The following is a 16,535-nucleotide window of genomic DNA, read 5'->3' as shown; positions in this document are numbered from 1 at the left end:
CATTAGCTGATGACAATACAATTTTAATAACATTCAGAATAACCCCAGACTCTAATTTTGTCATAACATCTCTTTTTTTACATTAAATTTCAATCTAATAAGTATACGCGAACGCTTGATGTCTTTTATCTGAACTGTTTGTATTAAAACGTCTCTCCAGTTAATGGTTTCTCTGGAAGTTTAATTTCCGTGTTGAAACAATTCAACATCAATTTAAGCTCTGCAAAATCCACAACAAATGTTGATTGGCTCCACAAAGAATGAAAAGATAATTCAAGCTCTTCAATTTTATCGATACAAAGTTATTCAATATATCCTAGCTTCATAACTAACAAGATGCAAATGTTGTTGTATAACCTTTATTTCCCATGCACATCTAAGTGAGCATGAATTTTCATGCCGTTTAAGGAGCAAGGAAGATGCAAAGATTATTGTAGACTGTTCACAGTATTGATGTTCGTTTAATATTTTTAAACAATATTGACCAAGCTTCAATTAGTTCAATAGCACGCCAAAAAGCACGATAAAAAGTTATTTTACTGTACAAGCTTATGACAAAAAAAACCAATATATATATATATATATATATATATATATATATATATATATATATATATATATATATATATATATATATATATATATATATATAATGGCATTCCTTCCAAAGACTTCTTAGTAGATGCATCGCGTTATCATATTATCAAAATAGCAGTGCACGAACTTTTGAATATATGTTTTAAACTTTGTTTTTCTAAATAAAAATAGTCAAGGATTGAGTTTATTTTTGCCGCCTCCGGGATTAGCAATAGTGCCATAGTTTAATGATACCAATAAGAGGTACAGTAAAACTTCGCACTATATAGATTGAGAGAATAACACACTCTACGACACCAATACACTATGCTGATTGATTATACACGTTACTAGATCACGCACAATTTTACACTTAAAGTACAACTGACTTGTCTAGCCAACACTAAAGATAGATATCACTTACATTACAAGCATCTTAAATCACTGAGCATTTCCACCAATAACTAACCGAAACCTAACTATTCGACAACGTTTAAGTTTCAATTACATTTTTAGCGTAAGCTTGTATATAAATCAGATTTTTGTTCTTTTCCCATCCAGTACCAGACAAATAAATATGTTAGATCATTTGATCGAGATGGAAAAGTTGGTGTAATCTTAAAGGTCAGTTGATGTCCTTAATCATTTCAGTTCTATCGCAACTGTGATGGATCAAGGGTTAGTTTGCCAGATTCACAGGCCAAAGATTACTAGTTTGAATCTTTCCCAGATCGACTTGGATAGACCGATCCAGTATTGCTCAAAAGACACATCACTCGCATTGCATCCTCGGTTCTCTAGCTTTTGTGTAATGATGCGACATTAAAAGCCAAGATAAATGAAATCCCATATATTCTTTATTCGACAGATTTATTTTTATGTATCTCTTAAATCTATCTTGGTAATCATTATTCTTTGTTCGGAATTAATATCTTCTTTTATTCCAAATTTTACGACCCTGTGCTCTTTAAGTAATTGACATAAAAGAGTCAAAACCAGCAAGTTTTGTCAAATTGTATCAAATATTTATTTCACTAGAATACAAAGTGAGACATTAAAAGTCACTTCAGTATGGTGAATAAAATCCTAAATAGTCCCTAAAGTTATATCACAGGCTCACAAGTAAGGTATCGAGGATTCCAAATGATATCTACTGGTGTGCCAAATGAAGTCCAGTATATTGTGCTGATGTGCCAATAGTCTGAAATAGCTTCATGTGCTAACAGGTAACAATTAGCATTTCAACCTAAAAAACACATTACATAATAGAAAATAACATGTTCGAATGATTCAGATGTTTACAAATTAATAGAATGGATCATGTATAATTTACTTAGGAAATTACAAACCTTTGACCCAAATAAACATATTTCCTACTTGTATTAATAATAATACTGATTTTAAACCCATACACATAGAGAATAATTTAGTTTATATATTAGTTGTTTATAATGAATAAAATAAAAACGTAGATTTAGGTAAACCAGAAATTAACTCAATTTTGGACAAGGTTAAGTCCAACACACAATGTGGCATTACAATAGCATATAATGAAATAAAATAAAATAAAACTAACTAACAAACAAAGCTCATAAGACTAGTAATAACCCATATCACAGGTGTGCAAACGTTCACACTGTCTATGACGTCACAATAACCATGATCTCTTAGATGACTGTAATATTTCTTACGATTTTAATATTGAAAATACTTATTTTGCCTACACACACACAACCATACACACACACACTCATACACACACACACACACACACACACACACACACACATATATATATATATATATATATATATATATATATATATATATATATATATATATATATATATATATATATATATATATATATATATATATATAAGGAAACAAGTTACTAAGTCGACCTGACATAATCTAACTTAACTGAATAAAAAAATGTGATAAGGCATTCTCAACTGGAATATGCAGTCATAGAACAAGTTATGTACCCTACGTTTGAGACAAAAAAAGAACGTTCGTCATGTAAAATAAAAATCAAACTCAATGATTTCTTGATCAATTTGCACTAGCTACATTTTGTCTGTTTAGACTATTCATTTGAAGCGTATTTATATCACCATCGTCTCATATGCGAGAGACGACAGAACTTGTTTGCTTTTAGTATACCGACAGCGAAAAAATATTGAATGTGGATGCATCCAGCCTCTACTGTAGCCTAGGCTACGGAACACGCATAATCATAGCGGTGAAGGTTCCATCAATATCAACAGTCGAGCTGCTAGTGAATCAGTAAGGCCCAAACTCTCGCGGGGTTCACTTGCTTGCGGAAGAAACGATCAGCGCCAGGAAGCAACACTCATATATCGGAGAGCCGTACACAAGTCGATTTCCTTCTGTCGTGCAAGGATTTATTGACAAGATGTGGCACTTTATATGGATATATCTGTTTTACAACCGCTTTATGTATCTCTGCTGAGTGTGATTGTTAGTATTTCTCTATTGCTCAGGACTGATTATATCAAATACAGCAGCCGGTTGGATTTAAAATAGCAAGAAACGAGAATTTAAGGTCAGTAAACGAAAAGCAGTTTCATTTACAATACCGATATTTTGATATTAAAAAGTCAGAATCAAGAAAGGACTCGAAACAGTAAACGTGTCCGTCATATTTGCATGAAAACACTTCTAAAGAACTAAATCATCTAGTCTTATTTTTAAACGGTGTCTAGATAATTAGAAACAATCACTGTTTTGAGTCGGAATGTCATAAGCTTTACAAATTCATATGAAATAAATCAAGATCGACAACAATATACACCATTAAGCATTAATTCAACTGAATCAAACCCGGAAGTTTAACGCGCTACTGCCACATTTAATGTCGGTTGTTAATGACACCAATATCAATAAAAATGTCTGAGAATACCTGCACTGCCGAATTTCCAGAAATCGTGGAACTTAACGTTGGTGGAGTTTTCTACACGACAGCATTGTCAACCTTAACGAAGGAACCAGAGTCACTTTTGGGGCAAATGTTTAAGGGAACGGGTCATGTAAAGATACACAGAGACTCTAAGGGTAAAGTTTTTGTTGACCGGGATGGTGTTCTGTTCCGATATATTTTGGATTATTTAAGAAATATGAAACTTGTGCTACCAGAAAACTTTCACGAAAAAGAAAGACTGCGCCACGAGGCCGAATATTTTCAGATTCCAGGATTGGTAAATGCTTTAAGTGTCATTTCAGGTAAACTGAATCCCATCTCTAATCCAAGACTGTTAACCCCTCTTAACAGTAACTGTGTATCCCCAACCACCGAGGGAAAACAACCTGGATATATTGTCATTGGATACCGGGGCACGTTCGCTTTTGGCAGAGATGGATTAGCCGATGTGAAATTCAGAAAACTTAGCAGGATCATTGTGTGTGGAAGAGTGTCGCTGTGCCGGGAGGTATTCAAGGATACGCTGAACGAAAGTCGAGATCCTGACAGAGGCTGTACTGACCGATACACGAGCCGCTTTTTCCTGAAGCACAGTTTCCTCGAGCAAGCATTTGACATGCTTGCGGAAGAATCTTTCCGACTGGTCGGATCATGCGCATCAGGTACAAATAGCGCGGGAGAAATAAAAGTTGGGATGGACACTGAAGAGGCCAAATGGCAACACTACAACGAGTTTGTATTCGAGAGGCGGTGAAGGAAGATAAGGCTAAATATGCGTCCAACAATGCTGACCGTAAATAATTGGATTTTATTATTTTATTATAATACATTTTATTATGCTAACGTCTAAACTGCGTCATTTCTGTGATCTGATTGTTTGCTAATTTAGTTAATCAAGGATATTTTGGATGACAATGTTCATTAAATAGGCTTATGGGTATAATGCTGTCACTTAAATGATCATATCTGAAATGTATTTAGAAATGGAATGTGTCTAGTTTAGAAATGATGTATATATCATGCTTATTTTAACATATTTCGACTATTTGCACGGAGAGATAAATTGCAGAGAATTATATATATATATATATATATATATATATATATATATATATATATATATATATATATATATATCCTTTTCGTTGTTAATGCTTCTTGGAAGAGGGGACAGCTATAGTGGGTTCTCTTTCTCCATTCAACTCTATTCACCAGTGTTTTTATAGTAGGTCCAAAATTTTACCATTATTAACAAATTTATGTATTACTATGTATATAATAACCAATAAATTCATAGGTGCAGGAAGTAAGAATGTACTTTTTGCTGTGTGGAAATTTTGTTAAAATTTGTGATTGTCGCCTGTCATGGTGGTATGCACATATTTATAACATCAAAACACCAAAAATCGCATTTATCATGAAATATCGTAATAGTTATTATCACATGGTAGGTTATGATATATAATAGTGTACATAATCTTTTTCTTACATAAGTTAGATCCTTTCAAGTCTATTTTATTTCAAGATAACCGGTTTCATGTTTATCTATTGCATGCACATGACATGTAGCAATTTCTTTACAAGCCCTAACTGGGGCAGCTTTAAATTTGTAAGTGATATATGTGCCATGTCGAAAACTGAGGAATCGCTCATGTAATACGTTTTACATTTGCTAACGATATTTGTATGGCTTATGTAACTAGCCACAATTATCGTGGTGAATTGCTACAGCAGCTGTAAGATTTTGCTGTAAGATTTTGCTTTCGTTTTTAATTTTGAAATGTCAGTAAGGATTTAGTTCTCCAAACGGTAATGTTTCGGAACCCATCATTGTCAATATAATGTAAATACAGCATGTTGCACCGGTGCTTCACAAACAAATTTAATTCCTTCGAGTTCGTTAATCTGATTTACCGTAGTACAAACGCCTTAGTGTATCGTAATGGCACAGTCTCCACACACACAAATGCATGCACGCACGCACACACAAAACGCCAAGCGAACGCTTAAGAATAAAATGACACATAAGTAAATCGCATACAGATTATATCAATACAATTAAGAAATAATTGAATATGTTTTGTATTACATTCTGATTTCATGACATACTCATATATCAATTCCTTCTTATCTTAGTCCTGAGTACACGACAGTTTATCTCATTAGTGTTAACATGGGAATTTAGTATATACATATATATAATTTTCCAGCTAGGATTATTAGGTTTAAATATTACATCCTTCGCTGCACAAGATTGAAATAAATAACTTATTAGGATACAATTAAGGATTTATTTTCAGTTGACAACTTCATAATGAATTTTAAAAATTGATTTGTGGAAAAATAAGACAATTAATGAAAGCATCATTATTAGTTTAATGATATCATAAATCCACAAAATCGTTTGCAGTTACTGTTGTATACCGGTTCTACATCCACAACTCGGAGTATGCAGCTAGTCGATATTCTGTAATAAAGTAAATTCATGTCAATCGCATGGATTCTTAGAAACAATTTTAAATCTAAAATATTCACTTTTAGAATTTATTCGGAAACTTTTCTTACGTGTTGAATTTTCACTGTTCAAATTAGCGAGTTCATTTCTTGCATGTCAATAAAGATTTATAGCGTTTTGTGCACCGTGTGATCTGTGAAACAGTTTTTGTTTCAGTTTTTACCAAATTCTTCCAGATCTTTCTAAAGTGTACAAACTTGAAGATCCATGTTTATATTTTGCTTGTGCTAACATCTTTTATTTAATTTATTTTAATTAAGAGAAAACGATTAAATAATCATTAGTAAATTGCTGGTTGTCTGAAAACTAGTATTTTTTATATGCGTTTATCTATTTGTGAATGTGTTTACTTTGTATCTTGTTAGCTTGTTTTTAATTTGTATTTATCTTTCTATCTATCTATCTATCTATCTATCTATCTATCAGTCTGTCTGTATGTCAGTCCGTCTGTCCGTCCGCACATCCATCTATATATCGGTCCGTCCGTCCGACCGTCCATCAGTCTATCTATCTTTATATCTATCTATCTATATATCTATATATCTATCTAATCTATCTATATATGTATATCTATCTATCCATCTAAATATCTATCTATATGTCTGTCTCTATCTATATATCTATCTTTCTATCTATCTATCTATCTATCTATCTATCTATCTATCTATCACCTTTCTCTCTAATGTAATGTAAATAACACATACATAGATACAAAATACTAACGATTAATCTGTCCCAGTGTTGGAAAGATCCGTAGGTAATCTACATGTAGCCTTGCCCTGCCAGGGACAGTTAAGTTATCACTACAAGAACTGGGACACAAAGTTGTTATTGCTTCCTATTGTACTCCCTGGGATAATCAGTTGTTATTGCTTCATGTTTTACTCCCTATGAAAATCACAAACCTTTTCCTCTGAGATTTTCCAAGAGATTTGCTGACCATTGAAAATACCAACTGCACTAAACAAAACAATTGCATTAATATCCAAACAGAAAATAAACTATTCGTTGAATTAAACCTCTTTACGTTCGAGTAATGTATCAAAACAAACAATATATATTCGGCCTCTTTTATGACGGTCATTTGCACTAAAATGTCCCAGCATTTCATTCAAAACCAATCCTTTTATCAACTGCAGCATACCGTGTATATTCGCGTATTAGACGTGTCCATATGCAAACTGTACAGACCCAGATCTGAGCCGGCATATCTAAGCATCAGCAGTTTCGAGGATCAATCAGATGAAAAACAACACAGACCCTGATCGACAGATGTATTATGCTACTGTAGATCAGAATCTATCATGTTTACAGTTTCGCTGATTTATAAACAATTATATACTGTAACTTATGTTGATATGTTGATATGTTTTGTCTATTGTTAGTGGATGTCATAATTAAAGTGGTCGTGGTGTATCCAAACGTATATATAATGTAATGGTTTTGATAAAAATGTGGTAAAATGAATATATTGAATTAACCTAATTAGTTAAGTAATACCTTCATATTAATTTTAATAAAGACTTTATCTGCATCTGACTGCCTATTTATTTTCCTACCTTTCAAGTATGCTCTATAATCTGTTCTGGAATATGTCATTATCCTGTCACAATAACAAAACTATGACCATATGTATTTCTCTTGTCAGCCTAATTTGGTTTCACGTCATGGGCTTTTATACTCAAACAACGGAGGTACGCGCACTTCTTGATTTCTTTGATTTATTTTTAGTTCTCCTTTTTGTCGGTATTTAGGATATAATTCATATTAACTGGTCATGTAAGAATATCTACCCTAAACTATACGGCTTCACTCTTGTGCTCCAATTCTTCCTTGTGCTCTGGGAAACGGTAGCCATCACCAAAAGAAGCATTACTGTATCATATCATATCATATCATATCATATCATATCATATCATATCATGCATGACTGACGTCACAATCCACAAATGACATAGAAAGGGCCATGATTTTCGGAACATGGTTGGAGTGACATTTTACCGTGTGTTTAAGATACAAATTAATAGGATACTACTGAAGTTAAAGCATTATAATACACACAAGTCCACACAAAACAAGATATTGAAGTCATGTGGTACAAGGCAATAATCACGTGACGAAAGAAATATGTTATGCGCCAGTGTTCTACACTGTTCCATACATGAACGTGAGAAGTATAAGTAACTACGTCCGTACAGGAAAATAGCGGGGATTTGTCTTTCTGAATGATAGTGCACGACCCTATGAGTCATAATTTCTTATTTAAATGTCGTAACGTACTTGTTAGGCCTATATATTCCTTTTTCATTATATATTCTAAAATGTACCCTTTGTTCAGCCTGTGCTTATCTCCAACGTCATCACAGAGGCACTGGGACATAATCTGACATTATAACAATGAAAGCAAAATGTATTTCTAGATACATATGTCATTCGGTATGAAGTAGTGCACAATAGGGAAATGCTACACGATTAGGATGATAAATTATTGGATAGGAATACTACGGTATCTAATAAAGTGTAGTTATCAGTGCTACAGTGTCCCAGGGAGAGTTATTATCCAACAAAAGTTCTTCAAAGCTTCTAACAGTATATCGTAGACTGTCTGTCAGCCTCTATCCTAGTCCGACAAATCATACCCTAAATCTGTGCTAACGCTGAAGGTCAGTAGCGTTTTGGGGCTGATTTATCACTCTAAAAAAACACATACACGTAATGATTTATGACTGGCAGGTGTCTGAAGAACAATGCCATGAATAACTAATAATTGCGTCATTCGGTTTGATGAAAAAGTGTTCCATTTAGACTGATTAGCTGGGCAATGATGAATATTTTCGCCGATGGCCACGCTTCTTACTTTACCGATTTGACTAATAGGCTCGTTATTCTATATTTAAAAACCTAATTCTGTTCATTGCGTATCGTGCGATTGTTAATAGTAATATCTGAACGGTCTGAGAATTGTAAGTGTTATATTCAATTATGTGTGCATTATGGATATAAAGGACAAAAAGCGCCGTTGATTCTTCACCACAAAACCAATTGCACGTGCATTTAGTTTTGAGAAAATCGAGTTTGCCTAGAGGAAAACAACTTATGATTCCATGGTAAGTACTGATGATGTACTCCCTTGAGAACTGGACTTTTTAAACCTGATTATACATGAGCAGGAATATACTTATGTTGTAAACTAAATCATGTCTCCTTTACTTAAGAACCTATCACAAGGCCTTCATCAGAGGAATGGCATCTAGAGTGTAGTCACATGATCAACTAAATTTTGGTCACATGATAACATACTTCTATACTAAGGCGTAAGTTCCAATCCCGAATCAGGGTTCAACACTGGCTCCCCTCCATGATTTAAATAGCTTCCTTTAGTTTTCTCCTTAGGGTATTAATCTCTATCGAGTAATCTGATGAAGAAATTGTGATGAGGTCGAAAGTTAAGCAGCCTTTTCCCAATAACAACATTTCATATAATGTTGTAGTTATAAAAAACGTTTTTAAAAATAGAATTAAGCATTGAAAAGAAACTAAAACTGATATAGACGTGAAGGTTAGTAAATTGTCTAATAAACCTACACCTGATTCCTGCTAGGATAAAATCAGAATATAACATAACCAAGCGAAAAACGGTTCGTGTGGTTCTATCTTATAGCGTAAGGCAGTTAAGTTGTTGCGGATAATAATAATGTCTTGAACTGTTGTGCAGTATATGTCCATACAAAGACAAAAAAGTCCTCGCTTTATCCAGACTTTTAGGGGGCATTCTACAGATAGTATGTACTTCTGAGAGTGACAAGTGTTAAGGTGAAGTCTTTTGCATTTGCAACACGCAGAATGGAGAAAATGTTGACATACCTCTATGTTACGTTTTGTGTACTGCGGCTGAAATGTCTTTGGATATTGTAAATTGTACGTAATCTAATAAAAAGAACTAAGCAAGACAGCTTCTACAATGTGCTCGAGAAATCAGCCAGAATTTGTCTAAAGTCCACTACCTTAAATAACTATTAAAATAGGGAAAACAAATTGTGCTATAACTAGATAATATAAGCTTCCGAAAGTGCAATAAATGCATTGCTAAATACGTAAAACGCAAGCGAGGTTGTCAGCTCTTTTTTTACATTTCACCTTTGAAGTCCAAGAAGTGAAAATGATAACCAGACCTAGCAGTTTTACTATAGGTGCACATCTGAAGTAAGTCCATTTTGTATTTTCTATAATTCAAAATACATAGATGAATCATACACAGAAATAAAGATCATTAAAGGTTTAACGAATACCTTAGAAAGCAATGTTCTTTTAATAGTGAGGATAATCAGTGAGGAAATTCTGTGAAATTCTATTTCTTTGAAATCTAATCCTCTGCAAAATATTGTCCCGTAGAGAACTATTTTAGCATACAGGATTGAACCTTGTTTCCGACAGGGGAAAAAAACTACTTGGATCTAATCTGTATTCCTATATTAAATTCCCAGTATATTTTTACTAATCATTGAAAATAAAACTAAGACAATTGGAGAAAATGCCATTATCGGGCACCGCTGTAACCTACAACAAAGTGAAACTCTTTTTCAGGTGCATACGTTATCGATGAAGTTGAAATATGAGTATTCGTCTTTTCAAACGGCTAAATGTCGATTTCTGATTGGTTGGTTCCAGGTACGATGTCGCTTGTGAAACTACGTAAATACACTTTCTACAAACAAATGGTGATATGTAAAATGACGGCAGATAGAGACTGCGAAATTAACTCGTGTCTGGAAGGACGGGCCAGATGGAGGCACAGGAAGTAATTTAGATAGATCACGTAAAGAATAATTTATAAGTGGGTTTATTCTTGTACGTGAAGACCTATCGCAAGCAAAAGCCAATAATCAGTTAAGTTTCAATCGATGGCGTACTTTGTATCTTCCTCTGCAATCCTAATATTTTCATGTAACATGTCTACTTTGGCATATTGATGTTGGTCCTAAAACGAAAGTTAATATTCTCTTGTGAAATCACTTGATTACTCAGGTTAAGACAATGGTAATATTGGCATTCTCTTGTGAAATCACTTGATTACTCAGGTTAAGACAATGGTAATATTGGCATTCTCTTGTGAAATCACTTGATTACTCAGGTTAAGACAATGGTAATATTGGCATTCTCTTGTGAAATCACTTGATTACTCAGGTTAAGACAATGGTAATATTGGCATTCTCTTGTGAAATCACTCGATTACTCGGGTTAAGACAATGGTAATATTGGTATTCTCTTGTGAAATCACTCGATTACTCGGGTTAAGACAATGGTAATATTGGCATTCTCTTGTGAAATCACTTGATTACTCAGGTTAAGACAATGGTAATATTGGCATTCTCTTGTGAAATCACTTGATTACTCAGGTTAAGACAATGGTAATATTGGCATTCTCTTGTGAAATCACTTGATTACTCAGGTTAAGACAATGGTAATATTGGCATTCTCTTGTGAAATCACTTGATTACTCAGGTTAAGACAATGGTAATATTGGCATTCTCTTGTGAAATCACTTGATTACTCAGGTTAAGACAATGGTAATATTGGCATTCTCTTGTGAAATCACTTGATTACTCGGGTTAAGACAATGGTAATATTGGCATTCTCTTGTGAAATCACTCGATTACTCGGGTTAAGACAATGGTAATATTGGCATTCTCTTGTGAAATCACTCGATTACTCGGGTTAAGACAATGGTAATATTGGCATTCTCTTGTGAAATCACTTGATTACTCAGGTTAAGACAATGGTAATATTGGCATTCTCTTGTGAAATCACTTGATTACTCAGGTTAAGACAATGGTAATATTGGCATTCTCTTGTGAAATCACTTGATTACTCAGATTAAGACAATGGTAATATTGGCATTCTCTTGTGAAATCACTTGATTACTCAGATTAAGACAATGGTAATATTGGCATTCTCTTGTGAAATCACTTGATTACTCAGATTAAGACAATGGTAATATTGGCATTCTCTTGTGAAATCACTCGATTACTCAGGTTAAGACAATGGTAATATTGGCATTCTCTTGTGAAATCACTCGATTACTCAGGTTAAGACAATGGTAATATTGGCATTCTCTTGTGAAATCACTTGATTACTCAGATTAAGACAATGGTAATATTGGCATTCTCTTGTGAAAACACTTGATTACTCAGGTTAAGACAATGGTAATATTGGCATTCTCTTGTGAAATCACTTGATTACTCAGGTTAAGACAATGGTAATATTGGCATTCTCTTGTGAAATCACTTGATTACTCAGGTTAAGACAATGGTAATATTGGCATTCTCTTGTGAAATCACTTGATTACTCAGGTTAAGACAATGGTAATATTGGCATTCTCTTGTGAAATCACTCGATTACTCAGATTAAGACAATGGTAATATTGGCATTCTCTTGTGAAATCACTCGATTACTCAGGTTAAGACAATGGTAATATTGGCATTCTCTTGTGAAATCACTCGATTACTCAGGTTAAGACAATGGTAATATTGGCATTCTCTTGTGAAATCACTTGATTACTCAGGTTAAGACAATGGTAATATTGGCATTCTCTTGTGAAATCACTCGATTACTCAGGTTAAGACAATGGTAATATTGGCATTCTCTTGTGAAATCACTCGATTACTCGGGTTAAGACAATGGTAATATTGGCATTCTCTTGTGAAATCACTTGATTACTCAGGTTAAGACAATGGTAATATTGGCATTCTCTTGTGAAATCACTTGATTACTCAGGTTAAGACAATGGTAATATTGGCATTCTCTTGTGAAATCACTTGATTACTCAGATTAAGACAATGGTAATATTGGCATTCTCTTGTGAAATCACTTGATTACTCAGATTAAGACAATGGTAATATTGGCATTCTCTTGTGAAATCACTCGATTACTCAGGTTAAGACAATGGTAATATTGGCATTCTCTTGTGAAATCACTCGATTACTCAGGTTAAGACAATGGTAATATTGGCATTCTCTTGTGAAATCACTCGATTACTCAGGTTAAGACAATGGTAATATTGGCATTCTCTTGTGAAATCACTCGATTACTCAGATTAAGACAATGGTAATATTGGCATTCTCTTGTGAAAACACTTGATTACTCAGGTTAAGACAATGGTAATATTGGCATTCTCTTGTGAAATCACTTGATTACTCAGGTTAAGACAATGGTAATATTGGCATTCTCTTGTGAAATCACTCGATTACTCAGATTAAGACAATGGTAATATTGGCATTCTCTTGTGAAATCACTCGATTACTCAGGTTAAGACAATGGTAATATTGGCATTCTCTTGTGAAATCACTCGATTACTCAGGTTAAGACAATGGTAATATTGGCATTCTCTTGTGAAATCACTCGATTACTCAGGTTAAGACAATGGTAATATTGGCATTCTCTTGTGAAATCACTCGATTACTCAGGTTAAGACAATGGTAATATTGGCATTCTCTTGTGAAATCACTTGATTACTCAGATTAAGACAATGGTAATATTGGCATTCTCTTGTGAAATCACTTGATTACTCAGGTTAAGACAATGGTAATATTGGCATTCTCTTGTGAAATCACTTGATTACTCAGGTTAAGACAATGGTAATATTGGCATTCTCTTGTGAAATCACTCGATTACTCGGGTTAAGACAATGGTAATATTGGCATTCTCTTGTGAAATCACTTGATTACTCAGGTTAAGACAATGGTAATATTGGCATTCTCTTGTGAAATCACTTGATTACTCAGATTAAGACAATGGTAATATTGGCATTCTCTTGTGAAATCACTTGATTACTCAGATTAAGACAATGGTAATATTGGCATTCTCTTGTGAAATCACTTGATTACTCAGATTAAGACAATGGTAATATTGGCATTCTCTTGTGAAATCACTCGATTACTCAGGTTAAGACAATGGTAATATTGGCATTCTCTTGTGAAATCACTCGATTACTCAGGTTAAGACAATGGTAATATTGGCATTCTCTTGTGAAATCACTTGATTACTCAGATTAAGACAATGGTAATATTGGCATTCTCTTGTGAAAACACTTGATTACTCAGGTTAAGACAATGGTAATATTGGCATTCTCTTGTGAAATCACTTGATTACTCAGATTAAGACAATGGTAATATTGGCATTCTCTTGTGAAATCACTCGATTACTCAGGTTAAGACAATGGTAATATTGGCATTCTCTTGTGAAATCACTTGATTACTCAGGTTAAGACAATGGTAATATTGGCATTCTCTTGTGAAATCACTCGATTACTCAGGTTAAGACAATGGTGAGCTAGTAATTAAATTTGCTTGCAATGATTACGATAATTGTTGATACCAGAGAATGGTTCGACTCTCTAAAGACTGTCATTTTTATTCAAATTTAAGACTAATTTTCTAGGACTGAACTTTTAATACAATCCTAATTATAAACCATCCAAAGACGTATACAAGCATGTCGCATCATCGCTATGGTTCATGTTCACAACATATTTCAGGAAGATGCTATAGCTATCTGTCATTATTATCATCCCCTATTATATAAAGCGTATGCTGTGATTTTTTGTATCGTTTATTATATTTTTCTAAACAAAAACAAAACAAAAAGTGATGAATAACATAAAGACTATGTACCCTTGCATTTTTTTTATACAGTCTGTCATCTTACAGTCAATCGTTGCACGAAGACAATAAAATTCCTCTAAATAAAAATGCAGAAAATGTTAGGTGGTGCACGATACGCTCCAAACCGTATTACGATATATTATGATATAACAAATCAATATTCAATACGTATTGCAATACATTAATACTTAGCAAAAACAAAATAAATCTTTATGACATTTACTACTTGAAAAATACAAGATGTCGAAGTGATATTATCTTGTAAAACTTCAAATGAAAGCAGTATTAGCAAATCAAAATCTCACTGCTAGTTCTTGTCTGTCTGTGTTTTAATGTAGGCTTCAAAGGAGTATTTTTAGCTCATTTGAACATTGGTTTAAATGTTTTTTTAGCAAGACGTTAATATGTCATTGTACATCTTTTGTAAGGTAAATTAACATGTTGACATCGTCTGAACTCAAAGCGGCCTTCTGTGTGGAAGTTGCAGGAATGCATAACCCTTTTCCTGGATACTTGTGCAAGGAATGGAAACTTGTATCGTTGAGCTTTCCACAGTTTCAACGGATCCTCATCCAGGCTTATTAGTGATGCATTCCTGAACAAGTCAACCTCATGCTTTACTCGGTGAAGTCATGACTGAGTACTGTTTATTTAGTGTCAGTGGGAACGGGTCATTCAAAAATATGGGGCACGTTGACGTTCATAAATTATTATTATTATCTGTAAAAAAAATATCATCTGGTCTTTACTTGCCTCCTGCCGCTCCTGCTCCCGGTAAACTTTGCCCGAATACTGAATAATAGTATAGTGCATCGCATTTTACATTCTCTTCCAATCTCGTGGTAAACGTGAATCTAGGAGACAAATAAAATAACGCTCTTTAATTGAATTTTACAAATTATGAGGAATACACGTTTGTTCGATGAAATCAAGACCGTGAAAAAATCGCTGTACCGAAAGTCGCAATGAGGCATGTATTGTCATTATAATAAGCCGCAATACTAGTATATCGTTGCAATACTAATGCTCACACATCTACGTATGCATTGACATGAGCAGACATGAACAGCAAAGCTTGCTCAGATCGGTATATAAATAAATTAGTAAACAGTTTCTACTACTTATTCATTTTGGTCCCGATTTTATGTGGAATAATCAAGAAAATATGTGCACTGTGTTTGGTGTTAGCTATTATTCATATCCTGTCAAAGTTGACGTATCGAATACTAATTAGCAATGTAAAAACAGATGTCTGACGATGAGAATGCATGCTAACTATCTACTTCAGGTATTCGTATCGAAAGTAAACTAAGCAGCACTCTCTTTGTAAACCAGTTAATTCATTTTTGGTGATAGGTTTTAAAGTGTAAATTTAAATGTCCACGCCAGTTGTTGGTTCAGCATTCAGTGGAGGATAATTATCAAACGCTTCGCTGTTAACACGTGATTATCAGACCATTGTTAATTTTCCTTAAATACACTGATTTAGAAATTGCCTCATATAAAACCCAAAGTAACATGACATGGTCATTTATTGTGTAAATTAATTTGCAATAACAAGGTAATTATCGTGACTTTTAAGCAGTAAGCTTTCAATCTGACCATGTACAGATGAATATAAAAGCAATTGTATTTAGGGTATATTTTACTTACACCTGCAATAATAACTTTATCTTATCATAGGTACTTAACATTTGTGGAACCTTGATACTCGTTAACCTGTCTAAACCGGTTTTTACATTGTGATATGTGTATAGTGTTTTAGAGAATATAACTTAACCTATGTGTGTCCGTGTGTGCGTGTGTGATTTGACTTTAACAATTTTATCAAGTTATCTCG

At 33.7% G+C, this 16,535-nt stretch overlaps 1 protein-coding gene across 1 annotated transcript; it reads left to right on the top strand.

The window, feature by feature from the left end:
* Window positions 1-2,845: 2,845 nt before the first annotated feature.
* LOC149796939 (BTB/POZ domain-containing protein KCTD12-like) lies at window positions 2,846-6,391 on the top strand. The gene has a single exon (XM_089961620.1). The coding sequence runs from the start codon at window positions 3,468-3,470 to the stop codon at window positions 4,272-4,274; it is 807 nt and encodes a 268-aa protein (XP_089817746.1). The 5' UTR covers window positions 2,846-3,467; the 3' UTR covers window positions 4,275-6,391.
* The last annotated feature ends 10,144 nt before the right edge of the window (window positions 6,392-16,535 follow it).

This window comes from Sinohyriopsis cumingii, chromosome 6 (genome assembly GCF_028554795.1).
Source record: "Sinohyriopsis cumingii isolate HCF-2022 chromosome 6, ASM2855479v2, whole genome shotgun sequence".
In the NCBI taxonomy this organism is placed as follows: domain Eukaryota; kingdom Metazoa; phylum Mollusca; class Bivalvia; order Unionida; family Unionidae; genus Sinohyriopsis; species Sinohyriopsis cumingii.
Note: the sequence above shows the minus strand (reverse complement) of the source record. Positions and strands in the feature narration are given on the sequence as shown.

Excerpts from the sequence above, each read along its gene's own strand:
- LOC149796939 (XM_089961620.1), top strand. The coding sequence starts at position 3,468 with ATGACACCAATATCAATAAAAATGTCTGAGAATACCTGCACTGCCGAA.